This window comes from Phocoena sinus, chromosome 9 (genome assembly GCF_008692025.1).
Source record: "Phocoena sinus isolate mPhoSin1 chromosome 9, mPhoSin1.pri, whole genome shotgun sequence".
Taxonomy (NCBI): Eukaryota; Metazoa; Chordata; class Mammalia; order Artiodactyla; family Phocoenidae; genus Phocoena; species Phocoena sinus.
Window position 1 is genome coordinate 66,039,786 of NC_045771.1, and position 23,817 is coordinate 66,063,602.

The following is a 23,817-nucleotide window of genomic DNA, read 5'->3' on the forward strand; positions in this document are numbered from 1 at the left end:
CCCTGCCTCTGTTACTAGTAGCAACCTTATCTCTTTATGATAATTAGGTCTCATTACTCTTCCCAGTATAGTAACTTTCTCTTTGCCTGCTTGTCATTTGGTACCAAAATGTCCAGGTGGCAACCACAGCTGTAGGTTTAGTAACAAACACTTGCTGTGTCCCTTGATAGAAGCATTCCATCCCATACCCCTTCCCAAACCAGTGCCTCTAATCCAGTGGAACCTAAAGCTGTGGGAGAGTTGAGCAAACATTCCCCAAGTGGTTTAGTAGGAGTGATGATGAGAGAGTCTACCCCTATTCCCATACCTTGGATCCAGCCCTATATATTCTAGCTTTTGAGAAAATATAACCATATAATGGCTTTTGGTTTAAAGTATATACTGAATCTTGAAGAACAGCATCCCAACCCCCAACCTCTCAGAATATGATCCTCAGACTGAAGACTCAGCTGGGCATTTAAGAGGCCATTAAAAATTTTATTAACTTGGGAGCTTTTGGGTGATAAAGTATATAGTAGGACGAGAGGGGTCCGTGGTCATATGCTCTCTGCTGTACCTCCTATGCCATAAGAAGTGTCCTCAGCATCAATTACAGCTCAACCCTGTATCTAACAGTCCTTGAAGAACCTGTTTTCCACTTTCTTCCATGTGCAGCTATATAGATACATATCATGGATCCCTCTGGGGCAGACTGGGGGAATACCTGCTATACCTGCTGTGGTGTTACAGGGTCCTTCCTTAATGGTACCCACTGTCCCTTTCAGTTGGGAATCAGAAATGGCTTAGGTCTAGAAACTGAGTAACAGATCAATGATTTTTCCACCATTGCAGCTGACATCAGCCTTCTTGACACATGCTCTTGATATTTTGGGGTTATATAAGTCAAGAAGTGCTATTACTGGCTGCTCCTCGAGCTTGCTTCTAGAACTACCATGATACATAAGCCCTTCTTCTAATCATCAGCATGTCCATCTCTTTGCCAGAAGAATTTTTCTGGCTTCTCCACTTTGCCCATGCAGATTGGAATGCAAGGGAACTAGTGCCCACCTCTCATCCCCCCATAACATTCTTCAAACAATGACTAGTGGGAATTTGTAGATAAATACCACTGCCCCCTCAGGTTTTCATTGAATAAGTTTGAACTGTGAGACTACTCTGTGTTAGATCAGTCTCCAGGTGACCACAATAGTAAATTTTCTTAGTCGACTTTGCTTCTCTTGTCTCATTTTTCCACTATACTACGTGTGCTACCTGGGCTCATCTTCCAATACACTGCTTGCACTCAAATCCTTGTTTTAGGGTCTAATTGGGGTTGGGGGGGAGTGAAATTAAATGCCAACAGGGTCTCATTTCTGGTGACAAATAGAATGTGATAGTGCCTAGGATGCTGTAGTATCACTAAGACCTTCACCTGTGGTGAATTGGGATGACATTCAGGTGGAAAGTGATGCATGGGCTTATATAATATTACTAGCACTTGTGAGATATGGGGTATGATATAAAGATTGTGGAGTTTGTTGGTTGGTGTAAATTGCCCTCAAGTTATGGAAAGAAGAAAATAACAGCTTTAGATCATCCAATTCTTAAATCAGTGCATAGTGGAACAGCTCAAAAGTATTTAAAGAGACCTTCACCTCCTGTAAATCTACTGTATGACATTTCTTTCCATCTTGGCACTGAAAAAGTTCTAAAAAATACCAGTGGATAACCACACTAAAATGTAAAATTTGTGATGATGATAAGCATAAGCCAAAATAATGTGAAACAAAAGATCACATGTCAATAAATATGGCTAGGATAACACTCTTAACTCTGTATCACCCATTATGAAGATATAAAGTAATCATTTTCTCTCCAAATATAGACTCAACTTTATACACATGAAAATTTTTGTAGCTTCCCTTTGCAATTGTCCACTCTTGGGTAATTCAGAACCTAGAAACAGCATTTAGTTTTTCTGATGGATAGATGACATTTTGTATCTAGAAATTTCTGGAATTTAAACAATGTTCCCTTTAAGAAATATTTCCAAGTTACGGTGAGAACACAATTCTTATAAAGTGACCTGTAATTTGGCCTCAGAGCCTTTGCGACAAAAATCCTACACGCTTGTTAAATTTCAGTGTGATGAAAACTAATAAGCCAACAATTTGCACAGGGTAACTGAGAATCCTGCATCTTTCTAAAATCTGTAACAGCATTTGAATGAGTAAAAGTTAACATTGGAATCACTTATACTTTTTCTTGTAAAAATTACAGCTAGTTTTTATGTATCATAATATGTTTTCTAAAAAAGAATGTGATACTCTAAAGATAAGCATCGATTTATCATAATAACAGTATTTATTAAAAAGTGTTAATTTCTCCATCTGTTTAGGTCATCATTGATTTCTTTCATCAGTGTTTTACAGTGTTCTGAGTACAAGTTTTTCACCTCCTTAGGCAGGTTTATTCCTAGGTATTTTATTCTTTTTGTTGCAGTGGTAAATGGGAGTGTTTCCTTAATTTCTCTTTCTGATTTTTTGTTGTTGGTGTATAGGAATGCCAGAGATTTCTGTGCATTAATTTTGGATCCTGCAGCTTTACCAAATTCATTGATTAGTTCTAGTAGTTTTCTGGTGGCATCTTTAGGATTTTCTATGTATAGTATCAGGTCATCAGCAAACAGTGACTGTTTTACTTCTTCTTTTCTAATTTGTATTCCTTTTATTTATTTTTCTTCTCTGATTACTGTGGTTAGGACTTCCAAAACTATGTTGAATAAGAGTCGTGAGAGTGGACATCCTTGTCTTGTTCCTGATCTTAGTGGAAATGCTTTCAGTTTTTCACCATTGAGGATGATGTTGGCTGTGGGTTTGTCATATATGGCCTTTATTATGTTGAGGTAGGTTCCCTCTGTGCCCATTTTCTGGAGAGTTTTTATCATAAATGGGTGTTGAATTTTGTCAAAAGCTGGACTTGAGGACATGGGGTGGGAGGGCGAAGCTGGGGTGAAGTGAGAGTAGCATCGACATATATACACTACCAAATGTAAAAAAGTTTGCTGGTGGGAAGCAGCAGCATAGCACAGTGAGATCTGCTTGCTGCTTTGCAGTGACCTAGAGGGGTGGGATAGGGAGGATGGGAGGGAGGCTCCAGAGGGAGGGGATATGGGGACTTGTGTATGCATATGGCTGATTTGTTTTGTTGTGCAACAGAAACTAACCCAGTATTGTGAAGCAATTATACTCCAATAAAGATCTATTTTTAAAAAAGTGTTAATTTAAAAAATCTTGTATCAATCTATAGTTTAAGTAGAACTAAAATGCTCTGTTGGATTCCTTCATGAATCCACCTGACATTTTCTGATCACCTCCTGTACACCAGCATGATGATTGGTGCTAGGAGCTTATAATAGAGTATGACATCAGAGACAGTTAAAATATGCACAAGGCTCTAGGAGTGCAGATACTCAAGCTGCCTGAAGGAGCCAGGAGAATACTATTAAGGAAATAAAGCTTGAGCCCAAACTAAAAGTGTTAATAAAAGTTGGTCAGTGGTTTTTCAGTAATTCAACTGCAAGTAGTTCAGCCTAGGAGGATGGGGGAAAGGGAGATAAACCTGGAGAGGAAAGAGGACAGCCTGGCTGTTTGGACAAGATCTGGAGGATGGCATACTGTGTCAGGGTGCCTGGGCTATTGGAGAGTCTTCATTATTCTCTTTTTCTTGTTGACATACCCTGTACAGTCCTTCCTGCTATGTCAGGAGTCTGGGCATTAGCCTTCCATCAGTTTCTAGGGCTTACTTGAAGATGTTTCCTTTCTCCTACATTTGGATATTGAGACATAGGTGAAATGGCTTCTGCAAATTCTTGACTTTGATAACAATGACGTTCCTATAATAACTGGCCTGAGAAATTCTTTCCTAACACTCTGTTTTTCAAGCTACTTGTTAATAAAACCTAACTTCTCTTCTACCCATGCCATGATTTTGCCAACATTTTTTTCCCTCAAATGAAAATAGGTGAGAAATACATCATGTGTGATAGACAAATTGTTCCTTTTGGTTTTATTTTCTTTTGAGTGTTTTAATAAATATATGCATTAACTCCATTGTTTTGATTTACCTTAGAATTATTATGTAATGAGCATTTTAATCAAAGTTGCTTTTAAAAATGATGTTGAAAGATTAGGTTTTATCTCTTCCCTTCCATGCATAATTATAAATGTGTACTCTTCATTTCCTCAGCTCACTGTGATATTTAATTTATATTTATATACAGTTTTCTGTATTTACAAATTAAATGTAATTCCAAAGAAACTTATCCATCTGTAATAATAATCAGTGGTAACAAAAAGTGAAAATAAAGCTATTGATATATTTCAAAACTGAATGATAGATTATGACTTTTACATGAAGATGCTGCTTTGAAATGTAAAACTTAGCTGATTGGCAAAACATGAGAAAACTTTAAAAACAAATTAAAAAAAATTTAAAAAGTCAGTAAAAGCTCTTTTCAAATTAGAAAGCAAAATGCAGATTAAAACAAAAAAAGTCTTAAGTTTCTGAAAAATTTACTAGGACTTTGAAACCTAACTCATCAGATGGGACTTAAAAATACAGAACTTTGTATTAGAAGTAGAATTTTTTTTTCCTCTAAATGGAAGGAACATCTGGGCAGACTCAGAGGAAAACAGAATGCCACAATCAGCTTATAATACAAGCCAATTCAAATGGAAAGAGACGATTCTCAAAAAAGAAAACCCATTTTGAGAATAAAGGAACATACTCAAAACCTACAATTTATTCTTAATGATGCTTCATTTTTCATTTGCTTTATAGCAGCCTTCCACCCAAGGGGCAAAGATTGACAGACTACTCCTTAGTCCCTTAATTTTAGCTGTCCCCTTAACTATGACTCTGGGGCTGGAATGCAGAAACAGGACAATAAATCAAAGGAACAAAGAACCTTTAAAGCTATAAGGCAGAGGGGAGAAGGAAAGTATTCTGAAAAATTCCCATCACATGCATCCTTAATAATTGATAAAAACTATCTAGTTTGCTGAGTCCACTTATACATTTTTCGAGACAGGTACATTTGTTCATTGTTTTCCCTGTCTAACTTTCAGCAACACAGAGTGCTGTTTCACATTTCCTCTTTGATGTTTTACTCTATCAAGTTATATAAAATTAGAATAAATTGGGTTTGGTTTTAGAAATATTCATATTTGCCATGTCTTCAGCACTTTCAAGACATACAATGTACATCTTTGTTGGTTTGAAGGAAACCTTCATTTAAATGTCATCTTTTAAAAAGAAATACACTGATGCTTTCCTCGAATTTAGGGTTTCTCTTTAGATAAATCTAACACTTCTGAGACAAGCTTAATTTGCCAACTCCAAAGCATGAACACCAGTGCTTCTTAGCCTCTTGAATTGTGAGAGGCCAGATCTCATAAGATTTTTTTTTCTGATTTACATGTTTTATACTTTAGTAGTTGAACTATGTTTTATATGCGCTGAAATATGATAGTTAATTTCCTTTACATAGGCAATAAAATATCCTTGACCTAATAACTAGATGCATGCATATCAAGGCAAACAGTTGTCATCCTAGTGTTCATTACTATTTTATTTCTGTCATTATAGCATGGTTAAAAGCATAGTTAGGTTAGGTGGAAAGCTCAAGAGTGAGCTCTGGATGGTTTTTGGTCTTGGGAAGCTCAAGAATGGTTAGCAGTGCTTTGGAGTGGCCAAACTGACCTAGTTATTTATCATCTCAAGAACCTTGGCAAGACTATGTCATAGTACAGGTTAGGATTAGTAAAATGATCATTGGACGGAACTGAGGAGTTGGTTAAGATTTCCTGCTACTAACTCAAAATAGGGGTATTGAGGATGAGGAAAGATGCTCTGGAAATGATATACACATGCTTCATTGAACTTTGCAGGGAAACTAAAAAAGCCTGGACTATAGCAGTGCCCATTCTCAGGCTTATTAAATTTAGGTGGTCAGGGAATATTTGTAAAATATAGATGGGGGTGAAGAAGGTTTGTCTAATGCAGTAGTTTTTGTGTACAGTATGTAGTTAGTTTCCTTAATTTTAAAAATTCTGTTCTTCCTTCTTAAATTTAGAAGTTAACTCACAATCTTTCTACCTTATGTATGTCATTAATATTGTAGTAATTGCATGTAAATAAGTAATAAGATATATAGAAAAGTAGCAAAGCATTTTTATGATTATCATCCATCTTTTATGTCAGAAGAAAAAAAATGTTAGCTCATAAATTCACTTTTTGGCAGTCTTTATTTTTTCCTTTTCTGAAAGCTTTAGGTCACATTATGCCAAATCTCTAAACTTCTTTTTTCTTTCTTGTAATCAGATTCTCCATCGTCTTTCAACAATTCCCATTCTGTTAGCAGATGTGCTACATCTAAAGAGGATTGGTCTGCCTCTCTTATTTACAGTGGAAAAGGATTTGCTTATTTATCTTTAACATTCTTGAAGCAATTTCACATAAAACACTCAGTGATGATGGGCATGGCAATATTCAGGTGATGCAAAAATGATTTGTTTTTCCTGGTTCATTTGGGAATGGTCATGATTCTGAAGAATGCGATTCAGGCTTTCAGAAAAAAACACCCTTTGTGTTTTTGTGTCTTTCATATATCAAGAATAAATGCCACCTTCACAACGAAGTAAAATGTTAACTCTCTTAAAATGCAAGTGTTATGATAACACAGGGAGACAAGGGGGGACTAAATACCCTGACATCTCCCTCCTCTTGAACTTAGATCTGCTGCTGATGACTCCCCTTGTCCTGGCTCCATCAGAAACTATAGGGCAGGGAGCCTAGGTGGGACACTGTAAAGATCAAATGCAGGGCACAGAGTCAGGCAGAGATGGATTAAATAGCAGATTAGACAATACTTAAAAGATAATTAGTGATTTAGAGGTAGGTCTGAGGAAATTACTGAGTAGCATAGAGAAACAAGGATTTGGAAAATAGGAAAGATTAGTTAACTGACATGAAGATTGGAATGGAAAAGTGTTTTCTATTCCTAATGGGTGTCCTAGAGGAAAGAATACAAATAATGGGGGGGAGGGGGAAATATTAAAGGAGAAGATAATAAAAGGAATCATTATTCAATAACAATAGAAAACACATACATAGTATCTACTATGTGCAGGTTATTGTTCACAGCACTTGACTTTCATTAAGTTAATCCTTGAAACAACCTTATGAGTAGGTATAGGATGAATCCATAGCTACAAGAAACACAATAATTATTGAACAGTATAAATTAAAAATAAACTGACAATCAGATACCTTGTAGTCAAACTACAGAACAAATAAAAAGAGAATTGCTCTCTGGAAAAGAACCAGAATAAAAGAGTAATAACAATTAGGTTGGTAACAAAAATTTTAAGAACAGTGAAATAATAGCCTAAATGTATAGAAAGAAAATAACTATAAAGCTAGAATTAAGTATCCAGCAAAACTGTTTTCATGTATGAGGGAATCATAATAATACTTTAAGATAAAAACAGAATATTTACCATCAATAGAAATTCACTATAGGAACTTCAGAATGAACATACTTTAGGAGGAAAAAATTGATTTGAAAAAGAAGGTTAAGCAGCAAGAAAGAATGGAAAGCGAATTGGTAAACATTTAACTAAATTTAATCAAATGTTGTCTTTATAAAGTAATAGTAATAATTTTTAAATTAGAGTATAAAAGAAGATAAAATTAAACAATAGCATGTAGCTTTGAAGGAGGTTGACAGGAATCAAACTGTTGAAAAAGTTATATGTTTTGAAATAAGAGTGAAGAGTGACATATTCTGTTCATCAGTTGAGAATCTCGAAGACAGTAATCATAAAGATTAAAATATAATATATAATATTCTTAAGCCAGTTAAAGAGAAAAGACGTACCAAGAACCAAACAAATATAGCATTTCAGTCAATCCAAGAGAAAGCATGAATGGAGAAAAAATAGCAAAAGTGGAACTAGCAAAACCCAAACTGCTAGAAATAAGTCAAAATATTTATAATTCACGATACACTTAATTCTTTACAGTTGAAAGGCAGAATGACTGGTTGTATTTAAAAAAAAAAAAATCAGCCTTACATTGAATTCCAGAAGCACACATAAAACCTAAGGAGACAGAAACACTGAAGGTTACAGTAGAAAAAGATTAGTCAGGAAAATATATTTTTTTCAGGAAAAATTGTTAAAAAGATGGGGTAGTTTTCAAAATAATTTTTAAGTAGCCTTCAGTAACTGTTAACCAAAAAGCATTATTAGGGATAAAGAAGTCAGAACATATGGTGATTTACCAATAGCTGTATATCAACTACTGTTGTATGCATGTAAGTATTAACTTGTTTAAACCTCATTTAAATCCAACAGGTAGGGAGTATTTATGTTTCCATTTTTTAGGTGAAGAAATGGAGGGATGGAGGTTAAATAATTTGCTTAAAATCAGACAGATAGTAAGGAATAAGATTAGGATTGAAATCCAGAAGGCAATTTGCCCCCAGAGTCTATCCACCTAATAAAAGGCTTAGTATACTAGAAACTTTTAATGGCCTCAAGTATATAAAGGGAAATTTGATAAAACTACAGGGAGAACTAGACAAATAAAAGAAATGATAAAAAGATTTCAATAGTTTTCTAAATTATTAGAAGATTAAGCAGGTGAAAAATTCGCAAGATGAAGAATTGAACAACACAATTTAAAAGTTTGATTTAACAGAAATTAATACACTCTGTGCTCTTTATCAAAACTTTTTAAAGGCAAGGATAATACATTTGTTATCTGCTGCTGACTAACAAATTATTCTAAAACATAGTGGCTCAAAAAAACATGATTTTATATCACATTTCCTGCGGGTCAGGAATTCAGGTATGGTTTAACTGAGCGCTCTGGCTCATGGTGTCTTTTGAGGTTTCAGTCAGGATGATGGTCTCATCTCAAGGCTTGACTTGGGGATGATCCACTCCAAAATCACTCGTAGTTTTTATCCAGATTCAGTTCCTCCTGGGTTGTTGGACTAAGGGCCTCAGTTCTTCCTGGCTGTTGGCCTCCCTCAGTTCTTTGCTGTATAAGCCTTCTCATGGGTAAACTGATAGGAAGGTAACTGGCCTTCCTCAAAGACTAAGAGAGGCAGAATGAGAAGGAGAGTGGGAGGAAAGAGAGAAGGGGGAGTAGGGAGAGAAGCTAGTTACTTTATAACCTAATTTTAGAAGAGACAGCCATTCCTTCTGTCATACTCTATTTGTTAGAAGTGAATCACTAAGTTCAGCCCACCCTCAAAAGAAGGGGATTTCATAAGGGTGTGAATATCAGGATGTGGTGGTTATTGGGGACCATCTTAGAGGTTGTCTAGCGCGGGTTATAAACACAAAATACAGGACAGTAGTTTGGAGTGGGGAGAAGCAGGATTATAAGAGGAGCATAGAAAGTGGTGCAACTGTGTTGGCATTGGCATATTTCTGAATTGAATGATTGAATTGTATGTGTCCATTTTGGTACGCTTTATAACTTTAGAGATATAGTGCCATTTTCTTTTGTATGTATCAAATATCACATATTTTTTTCAAAAAGAAAGATAGTGGTCATTTTCTGAAACAAAACAAATCTGTACCTAGTCAAGACTGACCCTTGATAAGTTTAGATTCTACTGAAAATTAACCATTGCATTTTATCTAATTTATGAGTCTTTGGGGAAGTTTGCTTCATTCCTCCATACCTCAGATTATATATATACATTGGATAGTGTATTTTAATTCTATCTTTAAAGTAAAATGTTCATTAATTCATTTTAAACTATAGTTAATTCACATAAGCCTCCAAAATTTTCACATAAAAGGCACTCTACAAACTTATAAATAGAAAAAATATTTTGTGGTTTTTTGCTCCCATGAATTTAGGCAAATGTGAGCTTTTTGCTTGAATTATTCAGGTAGTAAACTCAAGTCTTTGCTGTAAATGTGACCTCTAAATGTTAGAACTAATGCAAACAGAAGAACTTGGTTCCATCATTTTTATATGTAGCATATTTCTTTCCTGCCCACCCCCTTGCCTCGTATTATCAGAAATAGAGTTTGATCACATGAATCAAGCTAATAACATTAGCTTATGACTGATTACCTGTCCAGTTTGGCCTCAGATGAAAATTCTGAGCAATTAGTTTTAATCTTATGAAAACTCTCATGGGACTGTAAACCATTCTCCTTAATTTAAATACAACAGTTTCCAACTTAAATACATATGCAATAATCAGGAAAATCTTTTACTGTGAAAAGAGTATAAGTACTGCAACTAAAATTTTCTACAAATAACATATTAAATTTTTAATTAATTTTTATTGCTCCTTTTCAGTTAAGATAAACTATGCAGTGGTTCTTTGATTTTCAATTCATATATATTATTCTGAATGTCTCTTACTTGGTATTTCAAGAGAGCTGCATTGTTTGAGGCTAACTGAAGATTCTGCAAAAGTATACATTACAAAAATAATTTAAGATCACTATAAAAATTTTAAGCAATACAAATATATATAAGAAGTAATAATTAAAATCTACATATATCACCCCTCAGCTCTTGATCATACTTCCCTAAGGTAACCAATTTTTAAAATTTGATATCTGTCTTTATAGAAATTTTCTATTATTAAAAACATATGTGCATGAAAACACATACACATTTTAAAATGAGAGTGTAGTATAATTATTGTCTAAAATTTTGCCTTTTCATATTTTTCATTTAATATAACATAGCCATCTTTAAAAGATATAAAGTTCTGCATGACTTACTCTTTTATATGGTCTATAGAAATTTCATAGCTGGATGTATAATAATTCTTTTCCTATTGATGCTCACTTAAAATATTTTATTATTTATTTTTTAGTATTAGAAACTGCCCAATAAACATTTTTGGCAGTGGAATTATTATTCTACTAATTAAAATAAATTATTAAAAGAGTAATATATCAGAGGTTATTATTTAAAATTTTTATGTGTTCTCTTAATTGTATCTTTCAAGATTTCCACTGACAGGTCCCCTTTCATACCACTGCTCTTTTTCTAAAAAAAAATTATTTATTTGTTTATTTTTGGCTGTGTTGGGTCTTTGTTGCAGTGCGCGGGCTTTCTCTAGTTGCGGCGAGCGGGGGCTACTCTTTGATGCCGTGCACAGGATTCTTGTTGTGGTGGCTTCTCTTGTTGTGGAACATGGGCTCTAGGTGCACAGGCTTCGGTAGTTGTGGCATGCAGCCTCAGTAGTTGTGGCATGCAGGCTCAGTAGTTGTGGCTTGCGGGCTTTAGAGCGCAGGCTCAGTAGTTGTGGTGCACAGGCTTAGTTGCTCCATGGCATGTGGGATCTTCCCGGACCAGGGCTTGAACCTATGTCCCCTGCATTGGCAGGTGGTTTCTTAAACACTGTACCACCAGGGAAGTCCCTCATAGCACTGCTTTTAATAGTGGATGTGATAATTCTTTAAATTTGGGTCTCAATGAAAGGTTACAACTTTTGATTTTAATTTTCAGTTAATTCAATTATAATTACATGTTAACTAAAGTGTTCATAGTAGTATGCGAAGTTCAACTGAAATGAACAGCTTAAAAATAACAAAGTTCATCTTAAATATTTTATCTCTTTTAGCATAAAAACTATAATATGGTAGTGTGAATGTGTTTTCTCTGACAGTTTTGTAAATTATGATAAAGAATTTGTGTTTTGAAAAATAATGAGTAGCATCTTAATTAATTGCAATGTGGCTTTTGCAAAGAGCTTGAGGCCTAATTAGTTAAAATCTCACATATGTATTTTCAGCAGGAGAATTCTATCAGAAGCTACAAACTGTTTATCCATCTTGGTTTCAACCATGCTTGTCAGTTTCGTTTTCCCTGAGGGATGGGGAATGAAACAACTCTCTTTCTAGCAAGTTGTCTCAATAGGTTAGTTAGTGCTTAGTAATACAGATTGGCAGAGCCTGTAATCAGTCTGCCTATATGGGTTAATAAAGGATTTTTGTGTTTTAGTGGTAACTCAGTAGGTATTCATTTGGAAGACTATCATGATGTTCAAAACAATTAGAAATAGGATTCTCTCTTAATTCTTCGGTTTAACAGTGACTGGAAGGTAAGGTCACCTAAGCAGAGCTGACAGGTAGTGCTTTGGGGATCTTTGTTCTCTCAGGAGAAAAACACATTAGTGTATTTCTTGGCAGCCTCCTCCTTTTTAATGTGAATCTAAGACTGGAAGCATTTTAGAATATATTATGCTTCAGGACTTTGTCATTACCTGTAAACTGCCTTCTGTCTGCTCTAACCCTTTGCCCTTCTTGATTCAACCATATGGCTCTAGAAGAATTCCACTTCTGCTCTTCAGAGCCCAGCACACAGCTGTATGCCAACCCTCAAAATGAGCAGTTCAGGTTTTACGTTCTGGTAAGGTCAGTTTCCATTTCCTACAGCTGTTTCTTCTTTTATGGGGAGAAAAAGAAAACTAAAATATTTTTCAAAATATTTTTGTCACTCGTGTGAGACATGATGCATTTTCTCTGAGAAGGTGCCCACATTTTTCACCAAGCTCTGCTGCTGCCTTGTGATTTTTTTCTTGGGTTGAACCATTCTACTCTTCTTTGTAGGCTGCTGTGTAGGAAATGAAGTGGTCACACTCTACACAGCATCTCTGATGCTTTATTTATTTCACTTTGTAACACCGCAGGCAGGGTATGTTGATGGCATTACACTGAAAATGTCTTGAATCTTTGCTGTGGGGAGATAGGTTTCAGGTCAAGTCCAAAGAAAGAATTGACTATTGTCACAAGAAAGGATTTGAAAGGAAAAAAAAAAAAAGTCCTGTTTATTTCCTGGTCCTCAGAAATTGCAAATCATCAGTGAGAATGCACCAGCAGAGGACACTGATGTGGCCATGAAGAGGTCAGAGTAGGGGGATGAGGCATCCTGCAGCTGCCTGCTCAATAAAGTAACATAGGAGGCATCATCAAGATCTTGCCTAGAAATGAATGACAGGTCTTGGTGGCTAAAAACACAACTTGGAGCCATGGAAAAGCAAATCCTAAGAATTTCCTTTGATTCAGAATCAGAGCCCTCAACCGAGAGGAGCATCCCAGCTCAGGCAACACTGAACCAAAGCAGTAAAGGAAATGCAAATGAAGATCCTGAGATCTTAGAATGAGAATCTAAATTAGACCATAGCAGTATCTCTTGGCCACACTAGCAAGGACAATTCCTTGGTGAGCAAGGTTTAAGTTTGATATCAGAATCTATGTATGTTTGGTCTATTTATATTTCTGTCTACCTGAGGGAATTGGGAAATAAAGTGGAATTATTCTCACTATAATGATTGTGTTCAGTAATCCTTAATACTTTTCTCAAGTTCCTAGTGTCTCAAGTCAATGACTTTCCAGGTATTGTCATATGTAAGACATATAACTGGGGGGACCCTACTTACATCAGATAAAATTATGGTTCCAAGAAGGAGAATATCCATTATCCTTCACTTATGATTATTTGTCAGTAACAGGAAAAAAAAAAGAGGTATAATTTTGAAATATCTGAAAGTACTGGCTATTTTAATTGCTAGAATTTTCCAAGTTTAATGTTTGTATGAAAAACAAAAGGTTTTCTGCTTACCTTAATACTTCTCACAGCAATTTAAATCTCATAGAGATTAAGTCACCAAATCTTCAAATGCAACTCATCCCTTACTAGCACAATGGGAATTGTTAACTGCAGTCAGCCAAGTGGCTGTAATTATTGATTAATCACTAGGTGTAAGGAAGACTTCTAGGCTCACAAGAAAGACTGTTGTGTTAGTGAAGCAGTTTATTTTTGAAAAATGTCGTTTGCATTAAATATTTAATGTGCTCTCTTACTAAATGGTCATTTTGCACTTCTTGCGTGTTACCTGGGAACTGAGGATCTAGCACCATCTGCAGGCAAAACTCTGCTAATTTCATCTGGCAGTAGAAACAATTTTTAAAACTTTACAGCTGAGTTTGAAATTGTTTTCACAATGATGGACAAGACTGTCCTTACAAAAAATATATAAATTTAAATGTCATCTAGTTTGTTTGCCCTTTCTTTTATTCTCACGGAACATCCATAGTTGCTATTTAAGGAGTAAATAGGAGGTGTTATCAGCTTAACCCTGGCAAACCACTTAGAATCAGCTTGGCACACATGGAGCTCACAAATTTTAGTCATTTATATGCCTGACACTTTTAGCCTTTTTAGGCTGGTTCTGAATAACTGTTTGCCAGAGTTGATTTAAAATTTGCACTCATTTATTTTATCTTGCTTTTAATGTACATATTGTTTAATCAGTGCTTTTTAAAAGTAAATTCTTTCTTTAATCAGGGAACAAGAAACACCAATATACAGTAATTATTGAGGAAGTAAAATAAAAAATAATAATAAAATAGGGGAAGTCTACCTGTCATCTTTTCCTCAGCTGGTTCCACATATTCATTTTTAGCAACAAAAAACATATAATAAAACCCATGCACTGGGCATTTATTAGATGACAGTCATTGTGAAAAATTATTTATAATTATCTCATTTTAAATTTAAAATTACCCAGTAATCCTCTGAAGTAAATATTATTTATTCCTATCTTACAAATGAAGGAATTAAATATAGAGGAAGGTAAATCTCTCTTTGCAAGTCCCTATAACTGGGAAGAGGTGGAGTGAAGATTTGGGGTTGAATTAAAACCTAGGTCTTCCCAACACTAGAGGGCCAAAGAAAGAATAAGAATATTTGATAACTCAAACATTTCATTTAAATGTTAACATGAATAAACACAGAATAGTCAGGCATATTAAACAAGGTTTAAGACCTGAATTCTTTTATGGAAAATGACTTATAAGGTAAACATTGAAAGTTACACATTTTAAAGTACTTTTGCTTAAAATCTTGAACACTCATTATCTTCAAAATATTTTCCAAATAGATTTTGGTTTAAAAAATGTTCAAGTTAATAGATGTGAAAATATAACCAAGAAGTAAGAAAAAATTAAATTTCTTCATAAATTTATCAAATTACTTGTTTTTCAAAACTCACATTATATTTCTAAAACACTACTTCCATTTGCACGAGTCATTAACTTTCATAAGGAGTGCTTTTATATAAAATATGTAAACTGTAAACCATAACATTTCTTCATTATTAGCATATTCAGGTCCATTAAATCTATTATAAATGCATAGTCTACTGATTAATATTTTAATTGTAACTTGGGATTCTTGGTGTGGATCTAGGAAATATTTATGAAGATTTTAAAGTATTGGTTTAGACATTTCAGAATAAATCCTTGAGCTGTTATAACATTTTAACCATAAAAAGTGTACACTGAAGATCAACTTAGTAAAGCTGCTAATAAAATTGCAATGTTGTATACTCAGCAAAGGAGGCAGAAACAGTTTAAAAATTATAGCTATTTCATTTAACTATTTTTGTAGGAATTTCAATTCTAATTATTAACTTTAAAAAAATTCACTTTTATCTAGAGTACTTTTTTCTTTCTAGTATTCATATTTTCACAGCAGCTTAAAAATTTAAGCATACACTAATTATCAAAGGTTTATTTTGTATTTATATTTCTGTATTTTTGGTAATAAAATAAAACATAGTAAAACATGTTATATTCTCTTAAATGATTCTTTAAAACTACCTTTCAGCAAATATGAAATGATAAAATCTCTTTAATTGTGACATTGAATGCTATTACTTAAAAAGATTCTTATCAAAGTTAGCAATAATTTTATTCTAATAATGTCTTACTTTATCTTATAATTTTAGACATGGCTTAGAAATGCTTAGTCTTTCCACTTAAAAGAACAAAATGAGTTTTGTAAACTTACATGATTTAAAATAGGCATGTTCAAATTAAAATGTTTTTTGAAAAAGATAATGAAAAGTTTGAGGTCAAATATAAGACAGTAGAGAAAAGGAAGTTTTATAACTAGTTAACGTGTAATTATTTTCATCTCTGAGACAGATCTTTCAATTATTTGTATATTCCCTGTTGACATTCCCACTTCCTCAACAATCATGTCATTTAAATGTTCTTTTATTAAGCATCCAATTCTCTTTTGATATTTATAGAAGGATTTGATTTTGTGATAGTTTCTCTCTTGCTTCTGCACCAAAACAGATCAAGGTACTGAAAGAACAGATAAATAAAAGACATTTTCACGTAAAAACAATGACTAAGTAAGTCTTTTAAAACACCCAGTTACATTATTTCTTCCCCTCTGTCCAGAAATGGTACAGGTCAGAGCAGCAGAAAGAGTAGAGGTGAAAAATAAACATGAAACTAAATATGATGTTTTATCAGTGAAAAGTAATAGCTTTATCTCTGGAATACGGTCCAAAGCAATAAGATGCAGAACTTTTATTATGTCTTGTGTTAGCTCACTTTCGTCCCTTTGGCACCACTGTCACTTCCTTCTAAGGCTAGGGTCTACATTTTCCAGAATCCCCTTCTTTGTGTGGTTCTGGGTTAGAGCTCACCAATGAAAAAAACTTTCTAGAGAGTTAGAAGATGGAAATGAATAGGAAGCCATTATTTTTTCAAAGGTGTTTGCAGCTGGGTGCTTGGAAACAGGCTGACATCTTCATTCTCAGTCTCTGACCTTCAGCAGCTGCTTTCTGACCTCTACCCTATCCTCCCCCATCTCTACCCCAGCTCTTCCAACAGTCCTGAGAGTCCCTAATTCCGCGTTAACACTTTATATCTGGATACATCAAATGGCTTCTGTTATGCTGACTGATCCATGATAATAAAAACACCATCACAGTAAGGATTGGGAAAATGTTCAGTTTATTAAATATTGTGAATGTCAGGAATATCAGAAACGTCATTTCAATATGTAAATATCAAATCACATTTCAAAGTAAATTTTTGATTATCTGGATTTCTTCTTTGCTTTTCTCTAACAACTAAGACCAGTCTGTATTTATTCGTTTCTTCAGCCTTTAAAATAGCTTTAAAAATGATGTTCAAATAAACTTCAAGTAGTTAACTTCAATTTTTTCTGAATAAAAATTTCCATTCTTATACTTGATATTACTCAATGGTGTTTTATCTGTAGTAGGAAGAGGGAAATCAAGTTTCAAAGAATATTAAAAAACCAGTTAACTCTGACTCATTATTTGCTACTTCCTTCCCCCTGACATGATACATAAAGCTCTTTCAGGTTCTGTGTTTGCCACTAGAGACTAAGTACTGCTTTCATAAAACTGAGATCTAATCAAGATCATATTTAAATGTCAAAACAGTTGTGACTGAATGGAGCTTGGATACTACATGACTCCATCTTGGCAGAGTTACATTCAAGAAACATCCATGCTCCATTAAACCAAATAAAATTTTTTATATCCTTCAGGAAACGACTTTTGATATTCATAACACATTGCAACATTTCTCTCAAGTCTCTTTGCCCATCCTTGTCCTTCTCCACCTCTCTCTATTCCTCTATTCAATGCAACTACCAACGAACTTAAATAGTATTTTCTACATACCAGGCACTGTTCTAGGTACTTCACATATATTAACATATTTAATCCTTACAACAACCCCATGATAGGTGTTACTATTAGCTCCATATTACAGATGAAAAAAATTAAGGGTCAGGGTGGCGTACCTTGCCCAAGGTCACAGAGCAAACAAGTGGCAGGGATATGGTAAGTACATTTAGCAGCTAGGCAGCAAGTTATGAAACCTCTCAAAGCTGTTCATCAACCCACCCTCTTTAGCACCATCCTTCCCCATTTACTCTTTATTTGTGTCTTTTGTTTCTAGCCAGTAATTCTTGGTCTCTTGTATTGAAATTCTAGCAATCCATAAGAACTTGGGAGAGCAGGTTATAGTAAAGCAGGACTTGTGGTCCTTGGGCTAGTCTTTTTGTTCTGTTTTCCTTCTCCTTCCCCATGACCTTCTGTTCTTCTTTCCTTAATATGGTTCCAGATGCAGTCTCAGAAGCAACATTAATGGGGATGAGGATGATCTGCTATTAATCACATGAGGAAGGATTCAGGCAGTAAAGAAATGCGTAAAAATAGAATATAGAGAAGTAACCTAGTTTAGTCTGTCAAAGTGGAGTTAAAAGCTTTTGAGGTCATAGGGTTTTCTGTGCCATAAAAATCTCAAATAAAATTTAAAAAAATTATATTTAGGCTGCCTTCAAACCCAGGTAACTCAAACTTTTATATTTATTTTTCTCAACAATAGCTGATCAAATAGTCAATAACTTTTGTTTCCTAGTTTTCAAACCATAGTACTATTATAATCTTTTTTTCAAAATGGGGGACATATCCTTCCAGGATGAACACCAGTGCTAGAAGAAAAACATATATATACATCCACTTTGCCTCTAAGCCAGACTGATTCAGTATCTTGCTTCGGGAAGAAAATTCCTTATCATTTTTCAAAATATAATACTCCAGCATACTTTGATATTCATGACCCTTGGGTTTTTTGAAGTGCTAAATAGCATATAATTGTGTTTTTTTTTAAGATTTTTTTTTTGATGTGGACCATTTTTAAAGTCTTTATTGAATTTGTTACAATATTGTTTCTGTTTTATGTTTTGGTTTTGTGGCCACAAGACGTGGGATCTTAGCTCCCTGACCAGGGATGGAACCTGCATCCCCTTCACTGGAAGGTGAAGGAAGTCTTAACCACTGGACCACGACCACCCCGAAACTCAACACAGCAGTTTCAGTATTTTATAAAGATATTATTAAAGCAAACAAAATTTTCATTGGCTGCATTTTAAAGTATTTAAAATACATCTTTTTGTTTTCTATAGAGAGAAGATTCAAATCAGTAATATATGATAGCACTCATAATTTGCTTTTTAATGAAAATTTTTTTAGCAAAAATTTAAAAGGGACAATTCAGTACTGACCAATGTATGGAAAAACAGACAATTTTATATACTATCAATGGAAGTTTAATGTGCAACAACTCTATTGGAAGCTTCCTAAAGATCTTCACGCTACCTGTACTAGAAATTTCTTCTTTAAAATCTCTCCCTATGCAATTTTTAAATACCTGTATCTGTTTATCTTTTGTCTTTTCTTTCTTTCTTTCTTTCTTTCTTTCTTTCTTTCTTTCTTTCTTTCTTTCTTTCTACCCACCTACAGAGAAAAATGCTTATAATAGTAACAATTTGTAAATAACAGAAATGTTCAATATGAGAGGAAAGTCAAATGAATTATAGTATTTATATTATGGAATTTAACATATCATTTAAAATTACATCTTTAAGGACATGGAAATGCTTTTAAGTAATATTGACTAAAAATAGGAATATAAAATTATATACAATACAGCTATTTTTCATGGGAGAGGTATCTGTTTCAAGAGCTCGTATTGGAAGCTTGCATAATTCAAGAATAATATTCCCTTTAATATAAATGCAACATTGAAAGGTATGTTTTCACCAGAGCTATTGTGTATGGCTGAGCAGGTTATGTAATGCACAAGGTTCCACAGCTAAGGAAGCACTGTTCATATCACAGACATCATAGATTCAAATATTTATTACAACAGTTTTCCAGAAGATGGCAGTAAGACATCTTGTATAAATAACATCATCAATATTTAGACTGTTTCCAGACAGATGGAAGTAAAGCATTTTGAGGAAGGGGACTTCAAAAAATTCACATAAAGGTGCAAGGTGCAAAAACAGGGTGCACATCTTCAGGCTGTGCTCAGAGTACCTTAATCCACAATTACTGGAGCATATTTCCACATTAATGTGCTTTTAGCATCTTATCATTCTCTCTCATGTTCCATACAAACTCTCTTCAGAATGAGTAGCTCAAACTGAGGTTGCTAGTTCTTTTTTCTAGCATTTTATTCCATCTAACTTTCAATGAGAATTATATATTTTTGAGCACATAATTCTTACGTAAGTACTAGTACTTAATGAATTCTTTGAAAATATTTTCCTAGGATGAGAAATGTGTAAATTATAATTGCAGTTACTAATAAAGTCTAAGAGTCATAAAAATTATATGCAGAATCTCTGATACATGGAAAGCAGAGCAGGTATTTCTAGTAAAAAGGTACAATCATTTTACAATTGTGCTATTTCAGTTTACAATACACTTGGATCACCAGTTTTGATATTATGTAATTATTGAGCATTTGAAAATATTTTGAGGAGACTTTCCATTTTTCCCATTGAATTATTAATCTTTGTTAATATTTTAACATGTTATTTCAAGTTTTCATAAATTTCATAATTGCATTAAATTTGATTTTCCTTTATACCCTGTGATCCCATCTATGTAAAAATTTATGACTAAAACTTAGCAAAAATAACTAAAATGCTAAAATCAAGGCAGAAACTAGTTCTGGGTGGTGGAATTTAGAGTGATTAATTTTTAAAAACTTTTTCATATTTTCCATAATTTCCATGATATATACCTACCTTATAATATGGAAAAACATTTAAACTTATATTAAAACCTTCTTTATCCAATTCCCCCTTGGATGAAAATAGTCGAAAGATACAAACTTCTAGTTATAAGCTAAATAAGTACTAGGGATGTAACATACAACACAATAAATATAATTAACACTGCTATACATTATATATGAAAGTTTTAAGAAAGTAAAAGTTCTCATCACAAGGAAAAAACATTTTTTTCTGTTTCTTTAATGTTGTAGCTGTATTATGTGATGGATATTCACTAAACTTATTGTAATTATTTCATGATTTATGTAAGTCAAATCGTTATGCTGTATACCTTAAACTTATACAGTGCAGAATGTCAATTATATTGCAATAAAACTGGAGGAAAAAGAAAGATCTTTTAAAATAAAAAAAAAACCTTCTTCAGTCTACCTAAGAGAACTTCACTGGCAACCCACAGATCGTAATTTGGAGTTATCTATGTCACACAAAATATTAACATAATACACCATACTTTCTTTTTTTAAATGAGTATAGAAATAGATGATATCCTTTTATTTCTAGAACTCTCTTTTTAATGGATCAGCATGCTGGGACTTATTTTACCCTATATATTTCTCCTAAAGCTATACTTTGTTTGATAATTATAATAGATTCAAATTCAGAACATAGATTAGAAAGCAAATTCTGTAGCCTTATGTATTTGACACTGTGCTCCTTCCGATGTCGTAGGACAATGGCATATGCTAGGAGCAATACACTCACCACCATTTTTACATTTCTGAAAGCAGATAGCTGCAAGTAGAGAAATAAACAAGTTAATAATTTAATTTACTAGTCAAATCCTATCATAAACCATAAAAATTTTCATTAAAAAAAGAGAAACAGTTAAAAATCAATGATTAAAGGATCTTTTCCCTTAAAGCTTTTCCCCAATTGTTAGACATTTATGTTGCTTCTCATTTTACACTTTCGCCAATATGTTATAATAGCTGCTAATTTTAAATAATAATTTATAAAAAGAAAAAAAATGAAACATTTGAATGAGGAGAGCTGCCATCATCTCAAAAGCAGTGGTACCCCATCTCAGGAGGTTCTGAATTGGTCTGAGATGGGACCAAGGAATGAGTAATTTTTTAAAAACCTTCCCCTGACTCCTACTTAAGACTGAGAGACCAGGACTTAAAGACTTGTCATTTATCCTGGCAACTGTACTGAACAGACCGGAAAATACAGGATATCCTCTACCTCCACTAACCTGAAAGGATGAGTTCAGAGGACTTGGCATTTTACCCTTTCTCTTTCGAAAAGATATATTCTAAAGTAGGAACAAATAAAAAAAATAAAAACAAGGAAACAGAAAACAAGGAAAATGCTCTTTGTCTGAAATTCTGCTTTATGTTCCCATGTAGACTTCAGCATTTTAAGAGTATTTCTCTTACGTGTGTTGCACTGTTTCCCTGTCCAGCCAGAAGGACAAGAGCAAACACTTGGTCCCACGCACTTTCCTCCATTAATGCATATGAGATCACAGATACCTTAAGGTAAAAGGATGAAATATCAGTTCTTAGATATCAATAGTTTTGCTGTTTAATATGTTTGCTTTACATGTAGTTGGCAAACACATTTAGTAGTGTCTTACTTTTTTGGCATCTCCTACCAGTGTATCCTTGAGGACAGGCACACACGTTATTTCTCATGCAGTGACCCACCATTCTTACAGGGAGGGTGACAGATAGCTAAAGGAACACATGACAGCAATCTGTGAATATCACGTATTCAATTATTATGTATTACATATTGCATCATGTGCTTATATCTATGGGGACATAAGGCAGAGAAATGTGTTATTAAAATAAAAGATCACCACTGCAAGTCATTAAAACCATCCTTTCTAAGTCATAAAATACAATGCTTATAGCTGTAAGTTGCTAGTGGGTTAGCACAATTTGAAATGTATTGGTGAATTATGAAATGTGTTGTTCATAACCAGTGGAGCCTTCAGTATTAGAGTGCATATAGAGTGAAATGACCTGGGAAAAACCAAGAAAATAAGTCAAAACCAAGCTCAAAATAAGAATATCTGTTCCTGTGGAAATTAGAAAAACTCAACATTGGTCACATGATGTTTAGAAAAAACTTTGAAGTTAACTTTTGGATACCTACTCAGGTCACGAAGGCAGAGCTTTATATGTGACTTATTCCTGTGAATGCCTGGCGAAAAATCTTTTTAACAATAAATCTTTGGTTTTGTCAGGAATATTTATTGGATAATCCTGAATACACTGTACTAGTATCTTCTATGTATATGATTCTGTTCCATGGAGTTCAGAAGTTAATGTTTATAATCTTTTATGAGAGGATTTTTATTGCTTCATATTTCTTACTGATATGACAATTAAATGCAGTTATTTAAAAAACAATAATACATAGGCAAACCTGCCTATACATTTTTAAATTTAATTTTCCTTAAATGATGATTAAGTGGATTTTAGTTTGTGTTTTAAAAGTGAATGTCAAACTAACTGGTTTTGGTAATAGGGCCTTGGTAGACAGTCTCCCCATTTGAATTGAATTAGATCCATCTTTAATAGCTGCTTTTTAAATTTCCAAACACTAAGAAAACTTCAACTGATTTCAAATAGATTTATAAGTGAAAATAATGAAGTACTTAACGTATAAAAACAATATTAACTGAATGTTTCAGCAAATGGATAATTTCCACTATTTTAGACTGAGCCTTTTCTGGTTAATGTTGAGTTTACTTTCTCTGGCATTTTTATTGGTACTTTTTATTATGGAGAAATGCTCTTACATTTTCTGCTTCCTAATCTTTATACAATTTAAAATTATTTCTATTTATTAAGAAAGGTGTATTCTTTCCATTACAAAAGCACCATGGGAAATGCCTGTGGTTAGAAATTTAAAACTTGAAAAGAATAAAAGACCCTTTTGTAATGCATAGCCTTGTTATAATCAATACTCATCTACTCTACAAAACTTGAGTGTAGAGATAAATACTACATGTATACAGAAAAGTATATATAATTAAAGTAATATAGAGAAATGACATAAACTTGGGCTCGGTCATGCCCACCGCAATCACATTTTAAGAAAAGGAGGTTTAGGAGAAAACCCACTTTCATGTATATATTCATGAGATTCTCCAGGCCTCAGATGGATCTTCCACCAAACTCCAAAATGAGCCAAGTAATCTGGCCTCACTTTCTGTGGAATGGGTTCATGGCATTTAAAGGATGAAGGAAACTGAAAGATATATTTAATCATCTCTCCAGCCACACATTTTAAGTCTTGCTTATTAATAGAGTAGTTTAACCTTTCATGATGTTTCCAGCTCAG

The 23,817-nt window shown here is 33.8% G+C and overlaps 1 protein-coding gene across 1 annotated transcript in view; it reads right to left on the reverse strand.

The window, feature by feature from the left end:
* Positions 1-21,130: 21,130 nt before the first annotated feature.
* The window catches only part of VWDE (von Willebrand factor D and EGF domains), a 31,603-nt gene continuing 28,916 nt past the window's right edge, over positions 21,131-23,817 (reverse strand). The window contains 4 exon segments of the mRNA XM_032642579.1: positions 21,131-21,252; positions 21,900-21,995; positions 22,100-22,166; positions 22,168-22,196. Coding sequence (XP_032498470.1) covers positions 21,131-21,252; positions 21,900-21,995; positions 22,100-22,166; positions 22,168-22,196 — 314 coding nt within the window.